We start from the raw sequence: 17,492 nt of genomic DNA, 5'->3' as shown, positions 1-17,492 counted from the left end.
TTACAAACATTAATTAAATTAAAATGTATGCAATAAATGAAAATATTCTCTATAAAAAGGTGGGATTGTGTATTTTAGAGAAGCTCAGTGGCTCGTGGGGAGACTCACCTGACCCTGACGTGAAATAACTCTTTAACCTTTTGTATAACGCATGAGATTGTATTCCAATTTAGTGCCAAACACTATGTACCTCTAAATTGGAGAATCTTAAATAAAGCCAAACTCCTTGAAGCGTACACTCTCTCTGGGCCAATATTGCGTTCGGCAAGACAGATTATTGCAAGAAGCAGCTGATTGAAATAAAGCAAGAATCAGCATCGCTAGCCTTTTTCAGAATGTTCTGTAGCACTTTACAGCCAATGAATTATTTTTGCAGTCACGTTTGTGGACAACAGCAGTAGCTAATTTGTGCACGTCAAGGTCCCATAGCTGAATAACCAAATTAACCTGTTTTGTGTTCGTGAGGGATAAATGTTGGCTAGGACTGAAGGCATTGCCTGTTCTTCTTTGAAAAGTGCCAAGGGCTGCCAAGACATCAGTAAGATTGAAAAGAGCAAGAGAGAACAAGATTGTTAAAAAAGTAATGATTGGTTGAAGTTAAGCTTGGATCTTAAAAGCCTGAAGAGGATTGTAATAAGTTACACAATTTTGAGGTTTGCCAAAATAGCAAATCGGAGTAGCAGACAGTGTGAGAAATCTTCATCTCAATGCAGTAAGGATGAGGAGAGAAGAAAAAACAAGTTGGATGGTGTATCTGAAGCTTGGGGAGAACAAGAAAGGAAGATTCAAAGCAGCAATGGTCCTGGCAGTGTCAATGAAAAGAAGAGAAACAACAATGCTTGCAGTGAAAAAAGTGATGGGGAAAATAATTATCATCTCATGGTGCTTGTGTATACATGCTGAATGAGGTGGAAATTGTGCAGTGCTTGTAGTTCCGTACAAACCACTGCAGCACTTGTTTGCGTATCATTACACCAACATGTTTAACGTAGCGTTATTAAAAATTAACTCCAATCTCAACCACATTGCAGACCTATGGCATAAAACCACAGCTTGAAGCTGATTCCTGTCTGATCTTGATAATGGTAGCAACTAGCAGTGTTGCAAAAGTCTGGATTTTGTAGTTAGTGTTGAAAGTGTAGCGATCGCCTGCCAACTGACAACTCTGCCCCACAAAGTTTTATGGGGTTTAGAATGTTGCTTTTCTCTAATCTGGTGTCTGTTTCAGTGCAGCGCCATCTACAGAGGATCTATGAGCAGGACAAGAAACAGAGAGGCTCTTCAACCAATCAGAACTGAGACACACAATCGAAACCATGCAGTACAAAGCAGGAAACATAAATTTGATTTAAATGATGTAAAGAAAACAAAACAAAGATTGGGAAGTACAGATGCGATTAAGCAAGAGAGAAAAGAGAACAAGTAAAAAAAAAAATAACTTTTTATAAAAGTCTTGAACACTGATTTTCTTTTGGCATGAGGCGCCACATTTGTAAAATGATTTTTTTCAGAGCCAGAGAAGCTATCACTAATTGTCACTTAACACTCAGTTAAAAACTAGCTTGCTCTTAAATGCACCGGTCCTGACTTTCTCAGCCGCTTTTAGGTGAGACTGGTGGGTGAGTACAGCAAGTTCACACTGTCACATTCATTTCAATGCTGCACCATTTAAAAAAAAATCTCAAAATCCAACCTAACATGTCTTTAGTCGAGAACTGTACTGCAGATGACACAAGCCATTTAACTGGGGAAAGGCAGGTGTGTTTTGAATTTTCCAGTTATATTTAATCCTAAGGAACACGCAAAGAGAAAGAGCATTAATAAAAAATGCCGCTACTTACCTTCCTTAACTATTTCTATAACGTCATCAGCGTTAAAGCTAAGTTCATCTGTGTCCTGAGCATCATATGCGTACAGAGCTTTGCACTGTGGTACCTGAGGCTTGGGTTTGGGTTGTGGTTTAGGTCGCCCTCCTGCTGGGGGTGGACGATTTGTCATATGTCTATGTGCACTAAAACAAAAGAGAGAATTACTGGAATTTGCTGGCCTAGACCTTGAACCTCCAAGGTTGGTTCACATTGCACTTGGGTCTTACTTCTAACATTTCAGCACTGGAACAGATCAGAGAATGAAAAACTGCACACCAGGAGTGTCCGAACTCTTTGACCTTGAGCATCACCCAGGTTCACAGCTTGGAGCTTTACTGGCCACATCTAAAGTTGAAACAAACTTGACCATTAATTTGTAAATATCTCAAGCTGCTGATCGGAGGCAGAGCTAAGGATAGCCTTGTTTGAGACCTCCGGGATATACAATTTTCAAATCAGGATTAACCAGAAAGCTAGGCAGTGAACCATAAGTAGAGCCAAGTTGTTTGCCTGGGCTTATGGGATACATATGATCATGGCAGGTAGTTTGGACACTCCTGTGGAAGACAATCAGCATCAATGCACAGGGCAAGTAACAATGTCCCATGCTTTGAAACATTAGAACGGAAGAAATATTAGGAATAGGGAATGGCGTTCAGGCCAAATATGCTCAAATCTTCTTGATTGGTCTCGACCCCAGCTACCCATCATCTCATTGTACCCTGGATCCTTACTCCAGAAACACACCGTGAGCTTATTTAGACTCTTCAGTTCAAGCCTTTTCTTCATAATGTGCACTCCAAGTCTAATACGCCTTTATTTTAAATCTCCCCCAACAGTTTGGGTTTCATTACTCCTGATATCCTAATTATTAAATTTGTCCCCTGGTATTTGAACTCTTCACCATGATTTGTTTACATCAGTCTTTGTTAATCTCCTTTATAATTTTGAAAATTTCCTAAGAAACAATGTAAATCAAGAAACAGTGATTCTATTGACTAATTTGGATTCTTCATTGACCAGATCTTCCCTGCAAATTGCTATCAGCTTCTGTACTTTTGTTACTTTACACACTTTCTGCCATCTACACTCATGTCCTTGATTTGACGCAAGTTCTCATAATCAACGTTATTAGACACATGCCGTGCAAGTTCTTAATTGGGCAAAATTCCTTCAGGAGACAGCAGTTTCCTACCTCCAATAATCCAGGAGAAATACATAAGCTCTTCCTCCCTATCCAAGCCCCCAAATCCTAGGGAAGCCTGAATGTGAATAGAACTTTCATAGAACCATATAGCACAGAAGGAGTCAATCTCACCCATCGTGTCTGTGTTAGTTTTTTGAAAGAGCTATCTAATCAGTCCCACTCTCCTGCAGTTTTCCTGCAATTTTTTCCTTTATCCGTATATATCTAATTCCCCTTTGAAAGTTACTCTTGAATCTGCTTCTGCCCTTCTCTCAGGCACTGCATTTCTGATCATAACAACTTGCTGCATAAAAATATTCTTCCCCCGGTCTTTTTTTTTTGGCCAATAATCTTAAATCTGTGTCTTCTAGTTATCAACCCAATCTCAGAAGAAACAGTTTCTCCCTATGTACTCTATCAAAGTTTTGGACTTTCTACTTTGAAATGCATTCGGCTGGCGCTATGCACAATGATTTATATGCATTGGGTGCATCTAACCTGTACCTTCCTAATATTTAACATTTTATGAAGACTTTGCAATAGTGCCTCAGAACAGGAATAGGTGCAGTACAATTTAACAGTCAGATCTGTGCACCAGTTCAATTTTTCGGCATACACGCCACTGAAAATGATGTTATTGATGATGATTGTTTTTAATGATATCAGTACATAATGAAATCTCGTTAGCAGTCAGAAATATCATTCTCCCACCACCACAGCCATGATTGACTAAAGTGACAACTAAGTTAGAATGGCCTCCTTTATCACAATTAGAACTAAAACTAGTGGTAAGCCATCAAACCTACTACATGTTCTACATACTAATTTAAAGTAAACCAGCTGCACTAAATCCACAAGCAAAAGCACCAAAACCACCACCCAACAGCATCATTCTTGACTCACTTTCCTGCCTTTGGTCGTGTCATTCCAGTACGTTTACTATAAAAAGGAAGAAATTTTAACAATAACTTATATACACCTGCTATAAACATTAATGTTGCAAATACTGTGACAATTGAGTGCATGCTTTAGCTATGAGTAAGAGCAGCTGAGACTAACTGGGGAAAGGTTAGGGCACAGTTATAAAAGAACAGTTTCTGCCTGCATGGGGGAGAAACTGTGTAGAAGGGAAGAGTAGTCAGCACTTAGGCTTATTTACAAAACCCAGTATAACCTATGTTGAAGAAAGGCTAGATTCCTTTACTAGATGCCTGCTCAATAGAATAACATACTATAAAAGTTAGCACAACAAATTAGGTGAGGCAACATTTCTTTTTGTTAAAGATTCTTGCATCACGATTACTGGTTGGATTCATTTAATGCTGTGGTTTCTACAATGTCTACGTCTGGAGTATACTTTCACTAGCTTTCAACTTCTCAATCTCCTTCAGGTACTACTGCAGCTCCATAACTGGCCAGCAGAGAGCATATCTTTTTCATTTGTGTGCTGACACACTGAGCTCCCTGAAGTGTGCCACTCACCCAAAGAATCTGGCTAAACATGTAGAAGTTTCACAACCGAGGGAAGCTTGTTCCCTGCGAGATGCAAAACTCAATAGTTTGATTGTTGTTCAATTGCTAAAACTGTTTCAGCTGCACCACTTGCAAACTTATTTGCAAATTCCAGTCTTGTCTTTAGATCCCTGGTTTGTACGAAAGCAGCTGTGGTGATGTGGGTAAAATTGCGTTTAAGAATCCACAGAATAGGGATGGTACAAGCAAATTGGGCTTGATTTCCACTCCTGATATCGATCGAGTGACTTTCGCTGGAATGTATATTTGTTGGTGTCGAGTGAGGTTAGGATTAGGCCTGGTCATGATGGCCTCCATGGAGAAATAGTTCACTGAGACTTGGGTCATTACTTTTACAAAAGTCTTTTAGGATCTGAGTATGTGTGGGAATAGCAGTAATTCTCCATTCTTCATCACTTTTTATTGTACCATTTCATACTTCCCTGTCCAACAGGCTCTCAACTCAAGAGCGCCCACACATCTCACCAAAGTGAAACAAAACAAAAACAAAAATACCTGGAAAAACTCAGCAGGTCTGGCAGCATCTGTGGAGAGGAGCACAGTTAACGTTTCGAGTCCGAATGACCCTTCAACAGAACTAAGTAAAAATAGAAGAGAGGTGAAATATAAGCTGGTTTAAGGGGAGGTGGGACAAGTAGAGCTGGATAGAGGGCCAGAGATAGGTGGAGATAACCAAAAGATGTCACAGACAAAAGAACAAAGATGTGTTGAAGGTGGTGATATTATCTAAAGAATGTGCTAATTAAGGGTAGAAAGCAGGACAAGCAAGGTACAGATAGCCCTAGTGGGGGTGGGGTGGGGTGAAGGAATCAAAAAAGGCTAAAAGGTAGAGATAAAGCAATGGATGGAAATACATTTAAAAATAATGGAAATAGGTGGGAAAAGAAAAATCTATATAAATTATTGGAAAAAAAAGGGGGGGGGGGTCGGAAAGGGGGTGGGGGGAGGAGGGAGTTCATGATCTAAAATTGTTGAACTCAATATTCAGTCCGGAAGGCTGTAAAGTGCCTAGTTGGAAGATGAGGTGCTGTTCCTCCAGTTTGCGTTGAGCTTCACTGGAACAATGCAGCAGGCCAAGGACGGACATGTGGGCATGAGAGCAGGGTGGAATGTTGAAATGGCAAGCGACAGGGAGGTCTGGGTACCTTCAACACCTCTTTGTCCTTTGGTCTGTGACATATTTTGGTTATCTCCACCTATCACTGGCCCTCTATCCAGATCTACCTGTCCCACCCCCCCCTTAAACCAGCTTATATTTCACCTCTCTTCTATTTTTACTTAGTTCTGTTGAAGGGTCATTTGGACTCGAAACGTTAACTGTGCTCCTCTCCGCCGATGCTGCCAGACCTGCTGAGTTTTTCCAGGTATTTTAGTTTTTGTTTTGGATTTCCAGCATCCGCAGTTTTTTTGCTTCTATCAAAGTGAAACAATCTGTAGCTCACGGTAGAGATTTCCAGGCAAGGTACACCTCAATATGCAGCAGGAGTTCACTAATATACTTCTCCTGGCTAAAGGCGTCGTTAACAGGCTCAGCCACAGTTGTTAGATCATCTATTATACCTCGTAGATAAGCAAAGTTCAGAATTGACAAGGCATTTCAAGTCTTTTCTCCAAGTGGAATTCCAGCACACATCCGAAGAATTTGCAATTCCTCAATTGATCAGGGGCCACTAACTATCCTGAGAGATATAACAACACAATCGAAGCCAAAAGCATCCAGACTCTGGGAGCTCCTCTTACCCTGCAGCACCCTGCTCGGGTACTTTCAAGAAATCCAGGTTATGTTGAATGCGGGCGTGTTTGTCTGTGAAGTTGGAGCCTGGGCTGGGCAGTGATGGACGGTCTGTCGTGGTGCCCTGGTAGGGTATTCGCTGATTGGGTCGGGAGTTTAAAGGTGGCCATTGAGAGGTGTTATGGGAACCCTTTATGACTCCATTCTGGTGGGAACCTTTGAAGAACAAATTGAGAGGGGAATCCATTTTAGTAATTCTGAACAAAAAAAGAATAAGTACTGTAGTAATTATTGGGATAACATTTTGTTCACTTTTGAGGTAAACCTGTTAAAGAGCAGCTAGAACTACATTGACCATATAATAAATCAATTCACTTTATTTTTTTTTTATGGGATGTGGGCATTGCTGGCAAGGCCAGCATTTGTTGACCATGCCTAATTGCCCCTGAATGGCTTCCTCAGCCATTTCAGAGGGCAGTTAAGAATCAACCACATTGCTGTGGGTCTGGAGTCACAAGTAGGACTGACCAGGCAAGGAGGGCAGATTTCCTTCCCTAAAGGACATTAGCAGGTGGGTTTTTATGACAATCAGTGATAGTTTCATGGTCACCATTACAGAGGCTAGCTTCATATTCCAGATTTATTAGCTGAATTCAAATTCCACCAGCTGCCATGGTGGGATTTGAACCCATGTCCCCAGAGCATTAATGTAGGTCTCTGGATTACTAGTCCAGTGACACCCCCACCACACCAGTCTCCTTTATTGTCCACATGAAAATTCATTGCTCCTTTGATAAAAAAAATTACCCTATCACAGGGATCTAACTTTAATTAAAATATGTATTCAAACCTATTCCAATGCATTCAAATAATCAGTTGGAGAGTCCCATCCTGGGTAGATACCCTCATCCATACATCAAACTTCGGTTAAAAGATTCTTATGGATAAGGGCACAAACAAGTTCAGGAAGTGACCTGTCCTGCGCCTAAGGGACTGTAGCCTTTCCCTTGAATACACTCAGCAGTGATACTGAGATCGGGGATGATTCTCATTGTTCAAGTCACACTTTACTTCCGGCAAAATTCTTCGAGAGCAGATCACATCAAGTGCTGATCAAATACCCTTCCTGCTTGGCTCAATAATCTCTGTATCCTTAAAAAGAGTCCGCTTTTCCAAGGCAGCAGTACCAGGCGAGACATCCAAGAGGTACAGCCATATAGAAGAGTTTCATGATTGTAGGATATTTACTCTAAAGGATTTTAATTTTCTGCGGTAGTACATTTGTGCATGCCCCTTGGCTGCCACATCTGTACACTATTCCCTCCAATTTAACTTATCTACTTTGACACTATATTCTACAAAATATTTTTCATTTCACTTCTGTCATTTAATCAGTTCTGCTCTCCACCTTATCACTTTCTCGTTATCCCTCCTTTGTTCCTTTTCCCAGCAACTGGAGTTTGGGGTGGGGGAAATAGAGGAACTGCTTCACCTGCTTTGTGTAATAAGATCAGAAACGTGTTCTTTTCGTGCTGCACGGAGTGACCAGAGCAATTCCTCCCCCTCATTAAGGAGACTTGCACTCGAGCTCAGCCAATTATCATGGATCCCATCCCTTCAATGGCTCAGCTGGTTTACCCAGCGAGTAGCTGGGAGGCTCTATTCCTGGCCTGTCCTGGGTGAGCTGATCTGAGGCAGGGTGGTAGCAGGGGCATTACTTGGCTTAGAGAAGGGGAGAGTCAGCCTTGAGAATCAGGATCTAATTTCGCACTGTTGCCAGCTCTGGCAAGGAGTGAGTGAAATTGTCGACATTTTCTAAGACTTTGACATTCTCGTTTAATATTGGATTCTCCTCTGTGGGCGACATGTTCATCTGTGTGAGAGCGTTTCCATTAATCTGTTGTGTAGAAGCCTTGGAGTTTTTTCTTAAAAGTGGCACTAGACTTTTAATAATTGTAATTAAAATAAAGCGCCCTTATTAATTCATATAAAATTAAACCCATTTTATAAATTGCCTGGAATTTATTTAATTTTTCACCTCCTCCTCGGCCAACTTTCTCCATTTCTCTCCTGAAGGCATTAAATTATTTTAATGGACATTTCCGTGGGCTCCACTTGACCATATCACTCTACGCGGTAAATCTCGCCAAGCTATTCGTCAACGACGTGGCCCAGTCCTGCCCTCATGAAACTCTTTCGAGTTATCAACAGTCACAGATTGCAACTCTTTCAAGTACAATCACAGTTCTTGGTTTCCGGGAGTGGGACATGAACCCACAACCCTCTGATTCAAAGGCGAGGGTGCTATGAACCGAGCCACAGCTGACACCTCTTTCCCTACTCACTAACGAGGCTGCCTAATGACCAGGCCAGGCAGAGTTCACTCTTAGTATTGGCCCATTGGAAGGGACAGGCTAACCAGTCCTGTCGTTGGGTTGCCAACTCAGGTTGGATGAACTCCTGGAGGTTTCATCACATGACCTCCTGCCACCCACCAACCACCCTCTCCCCCCTCCCCCCAACTCGCCTGCCATTGGGTGTCTGGCACATCAATCCTCATTAGGCTATGCCTTCTTACAACAATTGTTAAACAAATTTGTCATTACCCAATTGGATAATTCTCGAACCCGGTCAAGCAGGTTTCTTTGCCCCACATCCCCAATTTATTTTTATAACTTTTTTTTTTATAAAAAGAAGTGTCTCTAGATTTTACCCCAGGATTGCTCACAGCAGTGTCCTGGAGATTGGTCTTCAATTCCTGGAAACTCCAGGCCAGTCCTGGAGGGTTGGCGGCCCCTTTCATTTGTCCTTTCACTTGTTTTCCTTGACTTCCTCAATCTGATGATCAGATGTGAGAATTGCAACCTTCAACCAATTTTAATATTAAAAATGAACACATTTTAAGCTTAAACCTCAAGCGATTTACCTGGAGGAGGCGGGGCAGCTCGAGTTGGGTACGCTGTAGTCTGAGGCCTAGTAGTTTGTTGTCTCACTTGTGTCAAGTCCCTTCTTGTAGGCCCTAGATTTAAAAAAGGTAGAAGATAATAGAAATTCATGAAGCAAATATCATCAGATAGTCAACATTTAGAGAAAAAGAGTCCAAATGTGGATTAATCAGCAGGTCGTAAATGTAAACTTAAAAGTTTCTTAGAAACAGGGCGGGATTGCTAAAAGGAAAATGTTCATCTCAGATATATTTACTAGTAAATACATCATCATGCGCAGTATTAAAATGAGCAACCCAACCCCTCCAATAGTGTTACTGGTAGATGTACGATCCAGTGTCACCACGCCCCATAACTGGTACCTAGCCTGTACAAAGTAAGCTGAGAAACATTCTCACACACACATACACCACACGCACACACACCACACGCACACACACACACAAATCCATTTTAGCACCATTGCTGGCAGTGCCTTATTGTTTTAATGTACTTTAGTATAAATCAAACACTGAGCAAGTCCTTGACATTAATACAATATTATTTGTAGTTACACATACTATGACTTGATCCTTCATTGTTTCGTTCAGAATACAATTTTTTATCCATTCTGCTAACATTGGTTTGGGCGCTCCATTGCACTGTTATAAGAATGGCAGAATAGTCTCAGGCGTGGAGACTGAATACCATCAGTTAGTGAACTTAGATGATTTCAGAAAAGTAATAATTCAACAAAACGTTAGCACAGTCTCAGGGTAAGGAGTCGATCATTTAGGACTGAGATGTGGAGAAATTACTTCACTCAAAGAGTTGTGAATTCTTGGCGTTCCCTACCCCAGAGAGTTGTGGATGCTCCAGCACTGAACATATTTAAGGCAGAGATAGACAGATTTGTGGTCTCAGGAGATCCAGGATTACGGGAAATAGGTCAGGAAGTGGAGTTGAAGCCAAAGATCAGCTGTGATTGTACTGAATGGCGGAGCAGGGTTGAGTACGGCCTACAGGCAGAGTATGGTCTACTCCCGCTCTTATTTCTTTTGTTCTTAGGATGTGTCCCCTCCCCTTTCACTCACACAGTTATACCTGGCAAACTCACCACAAAGCAGGGATTGAAATGAAGAGTTCTGTTCTGTGATACAAACTAACTGTGGGAAAGGGGGATAGAATGATAATTCCTACATCGTTCTTGGGGTTACTCCACAGCTATCAAATTCACGGAGAAAACCAAGGAGGCTTGTGCCTACTGTGCCGCACCAAAATGAGATGGCTAATATTAACATTTGGTGCATAAAATTCTTGCGCAGCATTTACCACTGCATGTTTTCATGAATAGGGTGACTGGGTGCTCACACAGAGGGTAAATGTAGTGAACGTGTCACTTACGTGAGTTCCTCGGTAACCCTGGGCCGATGCTGACCTGCAAGGTTTTGCTGCTGGGTTTGAGCACCGCAACCTGTCCATTGCCTTGGATGAACTGTACTTGTCGAGAGCTCCCAGCGCTCCAAGGACCCCAGTTATCCTTCCTCACTTTCATTTCGAGCCTGAGTAACAGTGAAAACAGGTGTCAAACTAAAAGAACACGCCTGCATTTATGTAGCGCCTTTCACGGCTTCCTAAGTGCTTTACGGCTAATTAAGTACTTTTTTTTTGGAGTGTGGTCATTGTTGCAATGTAGGGAAATGTTGCAGTCAGTTTCCACACAGAAAGCTCCCACAAACAATGATATAAATGACCAAATCATGTGGATTTTAGGCGTTGGCTGAGGGATAAAATCCTGGCAAAGATACTTGTTATACATGTGAAGAGTTTGGATTTAGAATGCAGTGCGGTGGATAAGGTTCAACAGTAGCTTTCAAAAAGGAATTGGATGCGTACTTGAAGAAGAAATGGAAGGGGAAGAGCAGGAGAGCAGGTGAAGACTTGATAGGGCAAATATCCACCTCCTGTGCTGCAGTAGCAGATTGCACATTACAACACGTGGGAGATTTCATTTTTTGGGGCTGTCAGAAATCAGAGAATGGAGCGAACCAGTGCTGCACGTAAGCAAACTGAGGGTAATCTCTTCAGGGTTAGGTGGACAGTTCCAAGGTGACTAAGGCATTAAGCAAGTGGACATTGTCCTTGCTGGCCAGAAACCAGGGGGTATTCCCCTGCTCTTTTTCAAAACAGTGCCATGGGATGTTTCTATGTCCATCCATGTGGGCAGATGGGCCCTCAGTTTGTTGACTCCTACAAAAGAAGGCAACTCTGACAGTGCGGCACTCCCTCAGAACTGCACTGGCATGCCAGTTTGGATTCTGTACTCAAGTTACTGGAGTGAGGCTTGAACCCACAAACCTGACTCAGTGGGGAGTGTGCGTGACTGTGTGTGCGTGACTGTGTGCGCGTGACTGTGTGCGCGTGACTGTGTGCGCGTGACTGTGTGCGCGTGACTGTGTGCGCGTGACTGTGTGCGCGTGACTGTGTGCGTGACTGTGTGTGCGTGACTGTGTGTGCGTGACTGTGTGTGCGTGACTGTGTGTGCGTGCATGTGTGTGACTGTGTGCGTGTGTGTGATTATATGAGAGAGTTGTGAGTGTGTGTTTAGAGCAATACACCAGACTGTAAAGGTACTCACGTGTTACTGAATCTCAGAGGTAGCTTCCTTTGCATTCTCTCTTCATAGCGCTTAGACAAGAGGCTGATGAATTCAGTCTTAAAGACAGACTCCAGGAGACTGTCATACTCCTGCTCATGTAGGATGAAGAAGTCATCTTGCAGTGTGCTACATTAAGAAAAGAAGCTGGGCTGTTATTGTCAAAATTAAATACCTGACAACAAATATCACCAGTTTGATCTCATTTTCAATAAGGTTAATTGAAGGCAAGAAAGTTGTCAATGACAGCAGAAGCAGTCTCCTTCGAATAGTGCCATGGGACCTAAACAGGTTGACTGGATTCATCCTTTGTCTCCCATTCAACAGAATCACCTCCAACGATGCAACACTTTGTGAGAGTTTGTGCATACGCAGTGAGAAGTGAGAAACATTGCTTGCTCAGGGACCCCGGCTTACCTCAACGAAATGGTTAGAATCCTCTCCAACTCAATCTTTCTCTTTAACACTTCTTTCACCTGACCTTTCATAGGACCATCCTTTACTTTTTCCCGTCCAATGAGGTACACAAACTTTGGGGTGAGCACAAGGTCACGCTTCACATTCTGAAAATAGAACACATCATTTTAAGAATCTGTAATGGGAAAACTGGATAAAAGAAATAATATACTGAAAATACAGAGAAGGTTTCCAAGTATATGTTGTGTGAGCCTTAATGAGTTGGAGAGAAGCTATCAGATTAGGAGCAGAGGCAAAAAAACTCTTTGAACATAATTCTCTCCATTGTGGAATGACCACCTGATCAATTAGTGTGTTGGATGATGGAGTTTTCTTTTACGTTCCTCTTGAACCTATCCAGACTACAAGGCCAAGGCTTCTGTAACAACACCTTCCAAACCCGTGACCTTTACCACCCAGAAGGACAAAGGCAACGGATGTTTGGGAACATCACCACCTGCAAATTCCCCTCCAAGCCACACACCATCCTGACTTAGAACTATATAGCCGTTTCTTTCCAGTTGCTGGGTCAAAATCCTGGTACTCCCTTCCTAACGGCACTGTGTACCCTACAACACACTGACCGCAGTGGTTCAAGGCCAGGTTCACCACCACCTTCTCAAGGGTAATCAGGGATGGGCAATAAATGCTGCCTTAACAACGATGCTCACACTCCATGAACGAATAAAAAAAAGTTGCAGAGGTGCTAATGGCCCTTTGTGCCTCATCCAAACGTCATTTTCTGAGCCTGGGCGGTGAATGCTGGTAGGCTATTCAACCACAAGGGCCACTGCAGCCATGCCAAACATCGCCCTGTCCCCAACATTTACACACGTGGGGCCAGCTACTCTCCACCTTACCTAAATGTACATTAGGTAGAGTGTGCCTGAACTGCAGGCGGACACCCAGGACATTGAAGAAGCAGTTGGCGTGTTGATGTCACTCCCTTCTCTTTCCCACTGTGTTTCAATGCTGGCCCTTCCTAGAGGGGGAAGGGCTTCACTCTCACCCCAGGGAAAACTCTTAGTAGCGCGTGTGAAAGACCGAGACACAGCATCACAGTTCTCCAACCCTTTTCCTCTGCTTAGTACTTGGGGATAAAAGTTTTCTCCAGGCACAAAGCATAAGGAATCATCCCCATGTTCTTTGTAGCATCAGTCACCAGGGGGCGATCAAGAGGGAGGCTCTGTCTGATTTCCTCCCCTTCCCCAATAAACCCACAGTTGTTGAGGCCATTGTCATGTCCCTAGAACCGTCCCAACTGATATCAGCAAATGCAGCAGAAGTGAGGGTAAAACTTGTCTGGATCAATGGGAATCTTATTCTTACTTCATAAATCTTGCAGGTTTATTTTGTAATGATCGTGCAGCAAATCACTGTCAAAGGCTGATCAGTTTCCTACTGCTTATTGAATGACCATTGTGGCAGTGTAAAAATTAAGGCATTTAAAAAAAAACTGGGAGGTGTAGTTTTTCTGATGGGTGACTGATTCTTTCTAATGACCCATGATGACTGCTGGTTCAATGTCCAGTCTGTGCCACAACTGGCCTGTGCCATCCTGGCTTAAGGAGGGGAATGTTACCCAGGCTTCATGCTCCTGATCAACATCCAGTGACCCCATGTTAGAAGTGCACCTGTGGTCAGCGGACATAGGTGTGATGCAAGTTGAACTCTGATGCCTGCTTGGAGGAGCAGCCTAATGACATCCGCTTTTACAGTTTACATGCAAATAATACCCACTTAGGCAAGGTACCAGTGACGCCTGGTGCCTGTAGGATTGTACTGAAGCAAAACGCCATTGGAGGAAAGACGACTAGTGGAGAAAAAAGGACAAGACTTCAATGATTAATACTGTGTGGTCAAACCATTCACGCACATTCTTTGGAGTAAGATTTCAGTTACCAGCAACATTCAACAAATTACTGATCTGCTTCTTGTGATAAAACACATAAGAAGTCATAGTCTCCCTCTGGTTCTCACACTTCAACGCAGAACTGTAATGCCTCTATATACTGCAGTGTCTGGACTGGACAGCAGGGGGTGCTTTAGTAAAGGTTACTCCATGAGCGCTGCTCCTTTGAGTGCATCAAGCCTTCCCAAGTGGCATGTCTTCATGGTGATGGTGAGGTATTAATAGAACTGTTATAAAACTTTTCTACCTGTTGATTCTTATTCATGAGCAATTTACTGGATGCATCTATTCTAAATATTAGAGGCAAACCTCGATTATTCAACATAAAGAAGACCAACTCGTCTGTGGTGGCAAATCAAGAACCATGGCATCCCTCTCTCCCGCAGCGTAGGTCACAATTGATAAAGGACCAACTTATAATTCGTAAGTCAGTTTATAACTCAACTGATGATTTAATAAATAAATAAATAAATAAATAAATATAGATAGGATGGGGCTAGTTGAACTCAGACACACCTTAAACCTTCGGTCGTACTTATTGACAGTGTCTGCAAATTCAACCTTCTCCCTTTTTCCAATGAACTGCCGTAGCTCAGGTAGATCTTCCATTCCAATGTAATCACCGACAAAGTTCCTGTTGATGCTGTTTCTCCGCCTCTCCTTTTTGTTGAGCAGCAGATCAGATGCTGAGCAGAGAAGAGTTAGATTAGAACCTCAGACCAATCCTTTGGAAACGTACTAACAATTTTAAAACTTCTTTTCTGTTCTCCAAAGTAATGGAGTGTCGCTAACCGAAGCGGCTTTACTTTTTGGCCTGTTTTCTGTAACAATAACGTTTCTTCTCACGAAGGTATTGGTTCCCCAAACGGCCCATCCTGTGTGGGCTTCCACAGTGAGAGTCGATTGGCTACTCAGTCAAAAGGGCAACAGAGAGCAGCCTGATTTAGTCCACACCTGAAGTACCCACATGTACATATATAGCAGCGATTGCTGTATCACACTTGAGAATGGAAACCCTAGTCAATTTCCAAACCCAACCTCACACTCTCGGGCACTGAGGCTAAGTGCAGTAATCCCACTGCTACCCCAGTTAAGATCACCCTGATAGAGGTCATTAAGATACTGAAAGGGCTCGATAGGGTAAACATAAAGAAGCTGTTTCCATTTTGGGCGAGTCCGGGGTTAGTTGCCATAAATCTATAATAACGTGCAGCTTTTTGTCTGTCTGCCCTGTTCTGATGGTCAGTGGGTCAGTTTGGTGGTCGGAACTTGGTGCGTGTTCGGTGCAGGGAGAACTCGAGGGTGTGAAGTGCGTGTGGCTGCTGATGATGGACGGCAGTGGCAGCAGGGGTGGGAGGGTGGGGTTGGTGAAGGTAAAAAACAACAGAAGGTAAAGACAGCCCAACAACAAAGTTACCCTGGTTGGAAGGTAAGTGGTGGTTTTTTGGGGGGGGGTGGGGGGGGGGGGGGGGGGGGTGAGGGCATCAGCAGAAGAAACAGCACAGGGCATATGGGACATGAGGAAGGGGTGGTGGGGTGGGGTGGTTTGCGGGGGAGAGGGACTGCATGGGAGGTATGGGGATGGCACTGGAAGAATTGGTAATGGTAGGAATGGGATGGGTCTGACATGGGGAATTAAAAAGAAGCATTGTTGCAATTCATTCATGTGTGCACTGCCCACCACAGGGCCCTTGGCTCTGTTAATGCATCATTCTGAGCTATTTCCATGACATTTTTTTCTGTGGTGGCTTGCAATTGCGTTCCACTCTCAGGGACAAGGCAAGGGAGGCAGGTCCCAAGTCTACCCCAGCTGGAACGAGAATCGAACACATGTTGTTGTTGAAGTTAATTCTGAACCACACACTAGCCGTCTAACCAGCTGAGCTAACCGGCTCCCGTGTTGCAATAAAGCTACTAATTTCACCATAGATGTTTTGCATGTCTCTGTTGGTATAAGATAATCACGGATGACTCCAGTGGGGAATTCAGGAGAAGCATTTCGATTCTGAGACTGGATAGAACGGAAAACTCGCCACCACAAGGAGTTGAGGTGACTGGCGTTGATGCGTTTAAGCAGAGGGACAAGAGTGGAAAAGGAATTGAAGGACGGGGTTAGATGAAGGAGGATGGGAGGAGGCTCGTGTGGAACATAAAGCATTGACGCAGACCGATGGGGGTGAAGGTACTGCTCATAATGTAATAATGTGTCACATAGCAGGAATAGAGCCTTGGACTATTCAGCTCCTGGTCCAACAACTCACTACGTAAACCCACTGAGCCAATATGGTAGGCCAGTTACTGAGTAACCTAGACTGGTCCAAAGAGACAAGATCAAGATTCTCTACCTTCCTCTCTCATTTTTACATATTTCTTCCGTGCAGCATATTTCCTCCATGCCTTCTGAATCGCTCGAGCATACGCATCATATTTTCTTTCCCTCATCTCCTCCAGCAGAAACAGCTGTGGGGTGGGGAAGAAAAAAAAGAGCTGAAAGCTTAATTGATCTGCTAAAAGTGAATTCTTCACTTTATCCACAAAGGACTTGCAGTAGGTGAAGCTGTGATTAAAATCAGAGAGGAAGAAACAGACTTTGGTGATGATTGGAGGAGATTTTGTGGCACCTCTGACGCCTTCTCTCTCAGCACATTCTCGATCTGACCTGCTGGCAACTCTCAGGCTTTGAACGTGACCTCACAGAATTGTCATTGCACAGGAGGAGGCCATTCGGCCCATTGCATCTGCAGCGACTCACCGAATGAGCATTTCGCCTTGTGCCATTCTCCTGCCTTCCCCCAAAAGCCCTGAACATCGTTTATTTTCAGATAATCATCGAATTCCTTCTTGAATGCCTCGATTGAACCTGCCTCCACCACACTCTCAGGCAGTGCATTCCAGACCCTAACCATTCACTGTGTGTAAAAGATTTTTCTCATATCGCTTGTGCTTCTTTTTGCCAATTACCTTAAATCCGTGCCCTCTGGTTCTCGATCCTCCTGCCAAAAGGGAACAGTTTTTCCCTATCTACTCCGCCCAGGCCCCTCATGATTTTGAACACCTCTATCAATCTCCTCTCAGTCTTTAATTCTCCAAGGAAAAGAGTCCCTAGGCTTGGAAGTCTGACCAGTACTAAGCCCAGGACGGAGTGGCAGCACACTTCCTTCCATGGTGACATTCCAGTGCTTTAAGCACAATGAGCTCTCTTGGCAAAGTTTGGCAGGGAGTTGC

General features: G+C 43.4%; 1 protein-coding gene across 2 annotated transcripts in view; it reads right to left on the bottom strand.

Moving 5' to 3' along the window:
- Positions 1-17,492, bottom strand: part of myo1ea (myosin IEa) — a 149,078-nt gene that overhangs the window by 1,136 nt on the left and 130,450 nt on the right. Inside the window, exons 20-28 of one of the 2 annotated variants that reach the window (XM_078530297.1) lie at positions 16,613-16,727; positions 14,784-14,953; positions 12,317-12,462; positions 11,882-12,028; positions 10,648-10,805; positions 9,246-9,338; positions 6,328-6,535; positions 3,958-3,993; positions 1,842-2,011 (exon numbers count right to left, since the gene is read on the bottom strand). In XM_078530297.1, coding sequence (XP_078386423.1) covers positions 1,842-2,011; positions 3,958-3,993; positions 6,328-6,535; positions 9,246-9,338; positions 10,648-10,805; positions 11,882-12,028; positions 12,317-12,462; positions 14,784-14,953; positions 16,613-16,727 — 1,243 coding nt within the window. The remainder of the gene's footprint in view (positions 1-1,841; positions 2,012-3,957; positions 3,994-6,327; positions 6,536-9,245; positions 9,339-10,647; positions 10,806-11,881; positions 12,029-12,316; positions 12,463-14,783; positions 14,954-16,612; positions 16,728-17,492) is intronic. The other variant, XM_078530298.1, reaches the window with a different exon arrangement.

This window comes from Cetorhinus maximus, chromosome 26 (assembly GCF_964194155.1).
Source record: "Cetorhinus maximus chromosome 26, sCetMax3.hap1.1, whole genome shotgun sequence".
In the NCBI taxonomy this organism is placed as follows: domain Eukaryota; kingdom Metazoa; phylum Chordata; class Chondrichthyes; order Lamniformes; family Cetorhinidae; genus Cetorhinus; species Cetorhinus maximus.
Note: the sequence above shows the minus strand (reverse complement) of the source record. Positions and strands in the feature narration are given on the sequence as shown.